The 12,039-nt window shown below is 42.8% G+C and overlaps 1 protein-coding gene across 1 annotated transcript in view; it reads right to left on the reverse strand.

The window, feature by feature from the left end:
- LOC140160988 (polyprenal reductase-like) overlaps positions 1-12,039 on the reverse strand; it is a 21,656-nt gene continuing 9,617 nt past the window's right edge. Inside the window, exons 4-5 of the mRNA XM_072184349.1 lie at positions 2,382-2,522; positions 1-1,446 (exon numbers count right to left, since the gene is read on the reverse strand). Of these exons, the coding sequence (XP_072040450.1) occupies positions 1,196-1,446; positions 2,382-2,522 (392 nt within the window). The 3' untranslated portion in view covers positions 1-1,195. The remainder of the gene's footprint in view (positions 1,447-2,381; positions 2,523-12,039) is intronic.

Genomic DNA, 12,039 nt, shown 5'->3' on the forward strand with positions numbered 1-12,039 from the left:
ATTCCGATTGGAATCTACACACCCCTATGGAAGACATGGCCAAAATCTCACACAAAGAAGATAACCCCATTTGAAATCCACACTCCCTGTGTGGAAGATTAAAGTAATGTCTTCCATAGGGGGTGAATGGATTTCAATTGGAATAACTCATGTAGGGTTACAACCGGGGTACTCAGTACAAATGACCATACGGGGATGTGCCGCAAACATGGGTAGCATTTTCAGGCTTCTGGTATATCAATGACCCCTTTTTCAAAGCCTATTTTGGTATATGAATGGGTCCTTTTTTCAAAATGTTCTCAATTTTTTCGGAAAACAGCCCAATTTTTCCTTAATCTAACCAAGATTTTCAAAATTTTCCCAAAATTTTGGGAAAATTTGTAAAAACCAAGACAATTTTGGGTAAATTTGGCTGAAAATTTTGACTTTTGGTATATCAATGGATCCAAATTTCTTGAAAAATTGGTACTATTTATGGGTCTACTTCCAAAATCTCAGCGGCACGTCCCTACCAAAACCAAACTTGAGTACCCCCCTCCCGGTTACAACTTGCCGACACAAGTAAGGCCATATTAATTTAATTATTTGACTCAAAGCTCCTGTGCATGTTAATAAAATCATGCACATTATTCAACTTGATAAATTTTATTTTCTAAAATATTTTAAAATGCCCACCAATGTGGACAAAACATAAATGCCTGTTTGCTAAGGCACAGCACTAATACTTTGATCAGCTCGTAATCGGCGGGGCTTTTACGCCGAAAAGTAGACCCACGTTTAAGAATGATAAAGTTGACCTGTCTGGTCTATATTGTGTGTGTTAAATAAAGTAGGCAAAGTATAGGACTTTAATTAATAATTTGTGATACTTCTGACGGAATGTCACAGGACAATTCTCCAAATAAAATATATTGATATTAATCTGTGATGCTATAAGGCCCGCCGATTACGAGCTGATCAAACTATAGATTCTAAGTGTTTTAATTCAGTAAAAGCAGCTTAACTCCTTTACATCTCCATGGTATTAGTTTGTTCTAACAGGTTACCCACACATTGCCTCTATGGTTAAAACGATTATAAAATGAATAAAATTAAGAAATATAAAACTGCATTCCACATAAACATTTAAATTTCTGAAGAGCTTTGAGACAAACAATAATTAATTCAACCTTAGAGAAGTTACTTTGAGACCTGACTACAAAATCCAAGGAATGATAGCCTTCCTGCTTTTAGGATAATCTTCAAACTTGGTTTGGTACCATTGATGTGAGGTGAGACCACACCCTACTTGATTGGTAACCACAAACGCTAACATGGCATATGCAAGAAGATGGTATCCTCCTAGGGTGACTACCAGTGACACATAGATGAGTACTTCTGACAGGTAATGTGGACATGATACAATCTCAAACCAATCACCATATGGAATCTTGTGTGCTTGGGAATCTGAAGATTAAAAAAACCAAGAAATAGTTGTAATATGTTTTTAACTGAGCACAGGCTATTGTGGCTGATAATTGTAATAATTATTATGATTTAATAAATTGATCCTCCAGCATTCTATCTTAGGGGCTGTGCAATAATTATGAGCCCTGGGGGAGGGTAAAATTGAGGGGGGGGCAAAGTTTTTTGGCAGGCTGAGTGAGGGGCAAGTAGTTTTTGCCAGGCAGAGAGGGGGAGCAAATAATTTTTGGCACAAATTTATGTGGTGTCGGATATGTGCCGTGAGACCAGGCTATAAATTTAAAATAAACCTGGTATCGGATAAAAGTCTCTGAACATGGCATGGTTTCAATCCAGCAAAAACATCTAAATCCAGCAATGCAATATTGATTTTGTGAGGGTTTCCCCTACATTGTATGATAGACTAGAGAAATGGGCAAATGCAATAGTGAGGACAACCCTGAGCAAGAGGATGCTTTCTGATGGCATTTTACATCTAGAAACACTTTCTAGGACTAGGAACCGTGGCCATCCAAGGCTCTTACATATGTATGCATGTGTCCTTGTTTGCAAACACACACACTCCCACTCCACAAACACCCCTACCAACGCACCCCTACTTGTGTGTTTATGAGCTTATGTGACTTTCTTGTGTGTCTTTATAAGTATAATACACATCTTGTGTGTCTTTTTTTAAATTTTTTGTGTCTATTTTTACATCTTATGTGACTTTTTTGTGTATCTGTCTGTTATAGTGTGCTTGCGTGGCCTTTTTCAGTACAGTACCTTTAAACATGACCTCTTTTAAAGAGCCCCTTTGAAAGACCCTGCTTTTGTGGCTAGACACAGTAAAAATGACACACAAGATGTGTTCCTACAGAAAAAGACACACAAATATACGTGTATACACAAATCCATCAAACAAACCAAAATCTCACCTTTATCTCCTTTTCTTAAGTTGGCAAAGATAACATGTGCTCTATAATGATGAATTGAAGCCCATAGAAACATCACCGTACCAGCTATGTGATACCATGCCAACTGTTTATGAAGCATCTCAGAAAAACTCTCAAAAGGCACTGAAAATAAAACAATATAAAAAAGAGAGTAATAAAATCAAGAAATTTCACTTTTTTTCTGAAAACAAGAAAAAATTCCAGAAAACATTCATCCGTACTTACCTTCTAATGATAGATCTGGCCCCTCTGTAAGCACTGTAAGCCCAGTCAATGGATAGAAGAATACTCCCAACAAATAATAGGCTACTCATCCCAGCTTACCTTCTAATGATAGATCTGGCCCTTCTGTAAGCACTGTAAGCCCAGTCAATGGATAGAAGAACACCCCCAACAAATAATAGGCTACTCATCCCAGCTTACCTTCTAATGATAGATCTGGCCCTTCTGTAAGCACTGTAAGCCCAGTCAATGGATAGAAGAACACCCCCAACAAATAATGGGCTACTCATCCCAGCTTACCTTCTAATGATAGATCTGGCCCTTCTGTAAGCACTGTAAGCCCAGTCAAAGGATAGAAGAACACCCCCAACAAATAATAGGCTACTCATCCCAGCTTACCTTCTAATGATAGATCTGGCCCTTCTGTAAGCACTGTAAGCCCAGTCAATGGATAGAAGAACACCCCAACAAATAATGGGCTACTCAAGCCAGCGTACCTTCTAATGATAGATCTGGCCCTTCTGTAAGCACAATGTAAGCCCAGTCAATGGATAGAAGAATCTGGCCCCCAACAAATAATGGGCTACTCATCCCAGCTTACCTTCTAATGATAGATCTGGCCCTTCTGTAAGCACTGTAAGCCCAGTCAAAGGATAGAAGAACACCCCCAACAAATAATAGGCTACTCATCCCAGCTTACCTTCTAATGATAGATCTGGCCCTTCTGTAAGCACTGTAAGCCCAGTCAATGGATAGAAGAACACCCCCAACAAATAATGGGCTACTCATCCCAGCTTACCTTCTAATGATAGATCTGGCCCTTCTGTAAGCACTGTAAGCCCAGTCAATGGATAGAAGAACACCCCAACAAATAATGGGCTACTCATCCCAGCTTACCTTCTAATGATAGATCTGGCCCTTCTGTAAGCACTGTAAGCCCAGTCAATGGATAGAAGAACACCCCCAACAAATAATGGGCTACTCATCCGTACTTACCTTCTAATGATAGATCTGGCCCTTCTGTAAGCACTGTAAGCCCAGTCAATGGATAGAAGAATACTCCCAACAAATAATGGGCTACTCATCCCAGCTTACCTTCTAATGATAGATCTGGCCCTTCTGTAAGCACTGTAAGCCCAGTCAATGGATAGAAGAATACCCCCAACAAATAATGGGCTACTCATCCCAGCTTACCTTCTAATGATAGATCTGGCCCTTCTGTAAGCACTGTAAGCCCAGTCAATGGATAGAAGAACACCCCAACAAATAATGGGCTACTCATCCCAGCTTACCTTCTAATGATAGATCTGGCCCTTCTGTAAGCACTGTAAGCCCAGTCAATGGATAGAAGAATACTCCCAACAAATAATGGGCTACTCATCCCAGCTTACCTTCTAATGATAGATCTGGCCCTTCTGTAAGCACTGTAAGCCCAGTCAATGGATAGAAGAATACTCCCAACAAATAATGGGCTACTCATCCCAGCTTACCTTCTAATGATAGATCTGGCCCTTCTGTAAGCACTGTAAGCCCAGTCAATGGATAGAAGAACACCCCCAACAAATAATGGGCTACTCATCCCAGCTTACCTTCTAATGATAGATCTGGCCCTTCTGTAAGCACTGTAAGCCCAGTCAATGGATAGAAGAACACCCCCAACAAATAATGGGCTACACATCCCAGCTTACCTTCTAATGATAGATCTGGCCCTTCTGTAAGCACTGTAAGCCCAGTCAATGGATAGAAGAATACTCCCAACAAATAATGGGCTACTCATCCCAGCTTACCTTCTAATGATAGATCTGGCCCTTCTGTAAGCACTGTAAGCCCAGTCAATGGATAGAAGAATACTCCCAACAAATAATGGGCTACTCATCCCAGCTTACCTTCTAATGATAGATCTGGCCCTTCTGTAAGCACTGTAAGCCCAGTCAATGGATAGAAGAACACCCCCAACAAATAATGGGCTACTCATCCCTGCTTACCTTCTAATGATAGATCTGGCCCTTCTGTAAGCACTGTAAGCCCAGTCAATGGATAGAAGAATACCCCCAACAAATAATAGGCTACTCATCCCAGCTTACCTTCTAATGATAGATCTGGCCCTTCTGTAAGCACTGTAAGCCCAGTCAATGGATAGAAGAACACCCCAACAAATAATGGGCTACTCATCCCAGCTTACCTTTTAATGATAGATCTGGCCCTTCTGTAAGCACTGTAAGCCCAGTCAAAGGATAGAAGAATACTCCCAACAAATAATGGGCTACTCATCCCAGCTTACCTTCTAATGATAGATCTGGCCCTTCTGTAAGCACTGTAAGCCCAGTCAATGGATAGAAGAACACCCCCAACAAATAATGGGCTACTCATCCCAGCTTACCTTCTAATGATAGATCTGGCCCTTCTGTAAGCACTGTAAGCCCAGTCAATGGATAGAAGAACACCCCAACCCAATAATGGGCTACTCATCCCAGCTTACCTTCTAATGATAGATCTGGCCCTTCTGTAAGCACTGTAAGCCCAGTCAATGGATAGAAGAACACCCCCAACAAATAATGGGCTACTCATCCCAGCTTACCTTCTAATGATAGATCTGGCCCTTCTGTAAGCACTGTAAGCCCAGTCAATGGATAGAAGAACACCCCCAACAAATAATGGGCTACTCATCCCAGCTTACCTTCTAATGATAGATCTGGCCCTTCTGTAAGCACTGTAAGCCCAGTCAATGGATAGAAGAACGCACCCAAGAAATAATGGGCTACTCATCCCAGCTTACCTTCTAATGATAGATCTGGCCCTTCTGTAAGCACTGTAAGCCCAGTCAAAGGATAGAAGAATACCCCCAACAAATAATGGGCTACTCATCCCAGCTTACCTTCTAATGATAGATCTGGCCCTTCTGTAAGCACTGTAAGCCCAGTCAATGGATAGAAGAACACCCCAACAAATAATGGGCTACTCATCCCAGCTTACCTTCTAATGATAGATCTGGCCCTTCTGTAAGCACTGTAAGCCCAGTCAAAGGATAGAAGAACACCCCCAACAAATAATGGGCTACTCATCCCAGCTTACCTTCTAATGATAGATCTGGCCCTTCTGTAAGCACTGTAAGCCCAGTCAATGGATAGAAGAACACCCCAACAAATAATAGGCTACTCATCCCAGCTTACCTTCTAATGATAGATCTGGCCCTTCTGTAAGCACTGTAAGCCCAGTCAATGGATAGAAGAATACTCCCAACAAATAATGGGCTACTCATCCCTGCTTACCTTCTAATGATAGATCTGGCCCTTCTGTAAGCCCAGTCAATGGATAGAAGAACACCCCAACAAATAATGGGCTACTCATCCCTGCTTACCTTCTAATGATAGATCTGGCCCTTCTGTAAGCACTGTAAGCCCAGTCAAAGGATAGAAGAATACCCCAACAAATAATGGGCTACTCATCCCAGCTTACCTTCTAATGATAGATCTGGCCTCATCCCAGCTCTTCTAATGTAAGCACTGTAAGCCCAGTCAATGGATAGAAGAATACTCCCAACAAATAATAGGCTACTCATCCCAGCTTACCTTCTAATGATAGATCTGGCCCTTCTGTAAGCACTGTATGCCCAGTCAATGGATAGAAGAATACTCCCAACAAATAATGGGCTACTCATCCCAGCTTACCTTCTAATGATAGATCTGGCCCTTCTGTAAGCACTGTAAGCCCAGTCAATGGATAGAAGAATACTCCCAACAAATAATGGGCTACTCATCCCTGCTTACCTTCTAATGATAGATCTGGCCCTTCTGTAAGCACTGTAAGCCCATTCAATGGATAGAAGAATACTCCCAACAAATAATGGGCTACTCATCCCAGCTTACCTTCTAATGATAGATCTGGCCCTTCTGTAAGCACTGTAAGCCCAGTCAATGGATAGAAGAATACTCCCAACAAATAATGGGCTACTCATCCCAGCTTACCTTCTAATGATAGATCTGGCCCTTCTGTAAGCACTGTAAGCCCAGTCAAAGGATAGAAGAATACTCCCAACAAATAATAGGCTACTCATCCCAGCTTACCTTCTAATGATAGATCTGGCCCTTCTGTAAGCACTGTAAGCCCAGTCAATGGATAGAAGAACTCCCCAACAAATAATGGGCTACTCATCCCAGCTTACCTTCTAATGATAGATCTGGCCCTTCTGTAAGCACTGTAAGCCCAGTCAATGGATAGAAGAACACCCCCAACAAATAATGGGCTACTCATCCCAGCTTACCTTCTAATGATAGATCTGGCCCTTCTGTAAGCACTGTAAGCCCAGTCAATGGATAGAAGAACACCCCAACAAATAATGGGCTACTCATCCCAGCTTACCTTCTAATGATAGATCTGGCCCTTCTGTAAGCACTGTAAGCCCAGTCAATGGATAGAAGAATACTCCCAACAAATAATGGGCTACTCATCCCAGCTTACCTTCTAATGATAGATCTGGCCCTTCTGTAAGCACTGTAAGCCCAGTCAATGGATAGAAGAACACCCCCAACAAATAATGGGCTACTCATCCCAGCTTACCTTTTAATGATAGATCTGGCCCTTCTGTAAGCACTGTAAGCCCAGTCAAAGGATAGAAGAATACTCCCAACAAATAATAGGCTACTCATCCCAGCTTACCATCTAATGATAGATCTGGCCCTTCTGTAAGCACTGTAAGCCCAGTCAATGGATAGAAGAATACTCCCAACAAATAATGGGCTACTCATCCCAGCTTACCTTCTAATGATAGATCTGGCCCTTCTGTAAGCACTGTAAGCCCAGTCAATGGATAGAAGAATACCCCCAACAAATAATGGGCTACTCATCCCTGCTTACCTTCTAATGATAGATCTGGCCCTTCTGTAAGCACTGTAAGCCCAGTCAATGGATAGAAGAATACTCCCAACAAATAATAGGCTACTCATCCCAGCTTACCTTCTAATGATAGATCTGGCCCTTCTGTAAGCACTGTAAGCCCAGTCAATGGATAGAAGAACACCCCCAACAAATAATAGGCTACTCATCCCAGCTTACCTTCTAATGATAGATCTGGCCCTTCTGTAAGCACTGTAAGCCCAGTCAATGGATAGAAGAATACTCCCAACAAATAATGGGCTACTCATCCCAGCTTACCTTCTAATGATAGATCTGGCCCTTCTGTAAGCACTGTAAGCCCAGTCAATGGATAGAAGAACACCCCAACAAATAATGGGCTACTCATCCCAGCTTACCTTCTAATGATAGATCTGGCCCTTCTGTAAGCACTGTAAGCCCAGTCAATGGATAGAAGAACACCCCAACAAATAATGGGCTACTCATCCCAGCTTACCTTCTAATGATAGATCTGGCCCTTCCCAGCTTACCTTTTAATGATAATCTGGCTCTTCTGTAAGCACTGTAAGCCCAGTCAATGGATAGAAGAACACCCCCAACAAATAATGGGCTACTCATCCCAGCTTACCTTCTAATGATAGATCTGGCCCTTCTGTAAGCACTGTAAGCCCAGTCAAAGGATAGAAGAACACCCCCAACAAATAATGGGCTACTCATCCCAGCTTACCTTCTAATGATAGATCTGGCCCTTCTGTAAGCACTGTAAGCCCAGTCAATGGATAGAAGAACACCCCCAACAAATAATAGGCTACTCATCCCAGCTTACCTTCTAATGATAGATCTGGCCCTTCTGTAAGCACTGTAAGCCCAGTCAATGGATAGAAGAATACTCCCAACAAATAATGGGCTACTCATCCCAGCTTACCTTCTAATGATAGATCTGGCCCTTCTGTAAGCACTGTAAGCCCAGTCAATGGATAGAAGAACACCCCAACAAATAATGGGCTACTCATCCCAGCTTACCTTCTAATGATAGATCTGGACCTTCTGTAAGCACTGTAAGCCCAGTCAATGGATAGAAGAACACCCCCAACAAATAATGGGCTACTCATCCCAGCTTACCTTCTAATGATAGATCTGGACCTTCTGTAAGCACTGTAAGCCCAGTCAATGGATAGAAGAACACCCCAACAAATAATGGGCTACTCATCCCTGCTTACCTTCTAATGATAGATCTGGCCCTTCTGTAAGCACTGTAAGCCCAGTCAATGGATGAAGAACACCCCCAACAAATAATGGGCTACTCATCCCAGCTTACCTTCTAATGATAGATCTGGCCCTTCTGTAAGCACTGTAAGCCCAGTCAATGGATAGAAGAACACCCCCAACAAATAATGGGCTACTCATCCCTGCTTACCTTCTAATGATAGATCTGGCCCTTCTGTAAGCACTGTAAGCCCAGTCAATGGATAGAAGAACACCCCCAACAAATAATGGGCTACTCATCCCAGCTTACCTTCTAATGATAGATCTGGCCCTTCTGTAAGCACTGTAAGCCCAGTCAATGGATAGAAGAACACCCCCAACAAATAATGGGCTACTCATCCCAGCTTACCTTCTAATGATAGATCTGGCCCTTCTGTAAGCACTGTAAGCCCAGTCAATGGATAGAAGAACACCCCAACAAATAATGGGCTACTCATCCCAGCTTACCTTCTAATGATAGATCTGGCCCTTCTGTAAGCACTGTAAGCCCAGTCAATGGATAGAAGAACACCCCCAACAAATAATGTGCTACTCATCCCTGCTTACCTTCTAATGATAGATCTGGCCCTTCTGTAAGCACTGTAAGCCCAGTCAATGGATAGAAGAACACCCCCAACAAATAATGGGCTACTCATCCCTGCTTACCTTCTAATGATAGATCTGGCCCTTCTGTAAGCACTGTAAGCCCAGTCAATGGATAGAAGAATACCCCCAACAAATAATGGGCTACTCATCCCAGCTTACCTTCTAATGATAGATCTGGCCCTTCTGTAAGCACTGTAAGCCCAGTCAATGGATAGAAGAACACCCCCAACAAATAATGTGCTACTCATCCCAGCTTACCTTCTAATGATAGATCTGGCCCTTCTGTAAGCACTGTAAGCCCAGTCAATGGATAGAAGAATACTCCCAACAAATAATGGGCTACTCATCCCAGCTTACCTTCTAATGATAGATCTGGCCCTTCTGTAAGCACTGTAAGCCCAGTCAATGGATAGAAGAACACCCCCAACAAATAATGGGCTACTCATCCCAGCTTACCTTCTAATGATAGATCTGGCCCTTCTGTAAGCACTGTAAGCCCAGTCAATGGATAGAAGAACACCCCAACAAATAATGGGCTACTCATCCCAGCTTACCTTCTAATGATAGATCTGGCCCTTCTGTAAGCACTGTAAGCCCAGTCAATGGATAGAAGAATACTCCCAACAAATAATGGGCTACTCATCCCAGCTTACCTTTTAATGATAGATCTGGCTCTTCTGTAAGCACTGTAAGCCCAGTCAATGGATAGAAGAACACCCCCAACAAATAATGGGCTACTCATCCCAGCTTACCTTCTAATGATAGATCTGGCCCTTCTGTAAGCACTGTAAGCCCAGTCAAAGGATAGAAGAACACCCCCAACAAATAATGGGCTACTCATCCCAGCTTACCTTCTAATGATAGATCTGGCCCTTCTGTAAGCACTGTAAGCCCAGTCAATGGATAGAAGAACACCCCCAACAAATAATAGGCTACTCATCCCAGCTTACCTTCTAATGATAGATCTGGCCCTTCTGTAAGCACTGTAAGCCCAGTCAATGGATAGAAGAATACTCCCAACAAATAATGGGCTACTCATCCCAGCTTACCTTCTAATGATAGATCTGGCCCTTCTGTAAGCACTGTAAGCCCAGTCAATGGATAGAAGAACACCCCAACAAATAATGGGCTACTCATCCCAGCTTACCTTCTAATGATAGATCTGGACCTTCTGTAAGCACTGTAAGCCCAGTCAATGGATAGAAGAACACCCCCAACAAATAATGGGCTACTCATCCCAGCTTACCTTCTAATGATAGATCTGGACCTTCTGTAAGCACTGTAAGCCCAGTCAATGGATAGAAGAACACCCCAACAAATAATGGGCTACTCATCCCTGCTTACCTTCTAATGATAGATCTGGCCCTTCTGTAAGCACTGTAAGCCCAGTCAATGGATAGAAGAACACCCCCAACAAATAATGGGCTACTCATCCCAGCTTACCTTCTAATGATAGATCTGGCCCTTCTGTAAGCACTGTAAGCCCAGTCAATGGATAGAAGAACACCCCCAACAAATAATGGGCTACTCATCCCTGCTTACCTTCTAATGATAGATCTGGCCCTTCTGTAAGCACTGTAAGCCCAGTCAATGGATAGAAGAACACCCCAACAAATAATGGGCTACTCATCCCAGCTTACCTTCTAATGATAGATCTGGCCCTTCTGTAAGCACTGTAAGCCCAGTCAATGGATAGAAGAACACCCCCAACAAATAATGGGCTACTCATCCCAGCTTACCTTCTAATGATAGATCTGGCCCTTCTGTAAGCACTGTAAGCCCAGTCAATGGATAGAAGAACACCCCCAACAAATAATGGGCTACTCATCCCAGCTTACCTTCTAATGATAGATCTGGCCCTTCTGTAAGCACTGTAAGCCCAGTCAATGGATAGAAGAACACCCCCAACAAATAATGTGCTACTCATCCCTGCTTACCTTCTAATGATAGATCTGGCCTTCTGTAAGCACTGTAAGCCCAGTCAATGGATAGAAGAACACCCCAACAAATAATGGGCTACTCATCCCTGCTTACCTTCTAATGATAGATCTGGCCCTTCTGTAAGCACTGTAAGCCCAGTCAATGGATAGAAGAATACCCCCAACAAATAATGGGCTACTCATCCCAGCTTACCTTCTAATGATAGATCTGGCCCTTCTGTAAGCACTGTAAGCCCAGTCAATGGATAGAAGAACACCCCCAACAAATAATGGGCTACTCATCCCAGCTTACCTTCTAATGATAGATCTGGCCCTTCTGTAAGCACTGTAAGCCCAGTCAATGGATAGAAGAATACTCCCAACAAATAATGGGCTACTCATCCCAGCTTACCTTCTAATGATAGATCTGGCCCCTCTGTAAGCACTGTAAGCCCAGTCAATGGATAGAAGAATACCCCCAACAAATAATGGGCTACTCATCCCAGCTTACCTTCTAATGATAGATCTGGCCCTTCTGTAAGCACTGTAAGCCCAGTCAATGGATAGAAGAATACCCCCAACAAATAATGGGCTACTCATCCCAGCTTACCTTCTAATGATAGATCTGGCCCTTCTGTAAGCACTGTAAGCCCAGTCAATGGATAGAAGAATACCCCCAACAAATAATGGGCTACTCATCCCAGCTTACCTTCTAATGATAGATCTGGCCCTTCTGTAAGCACTGTAAGCCCAGTCAATGGATAGAAGAACACCCCCAACAAATAATGGGCTACTCA

This window comes from Amphiura filiformis, chromosome 9 (assembly GCF_039555335.1).
Source record: "Amphiura filiformis chromosome 9, Afil_fr2py, whole genome shotgun sequence".
Taxonomy (NCBI): domain Eukaryota; kingdom Metazoa; phylum Echinodermata; class Ophiuroidea; order Amphilepidida; family Amphiuridae; genus Amphiura; species Amphiura filiformis.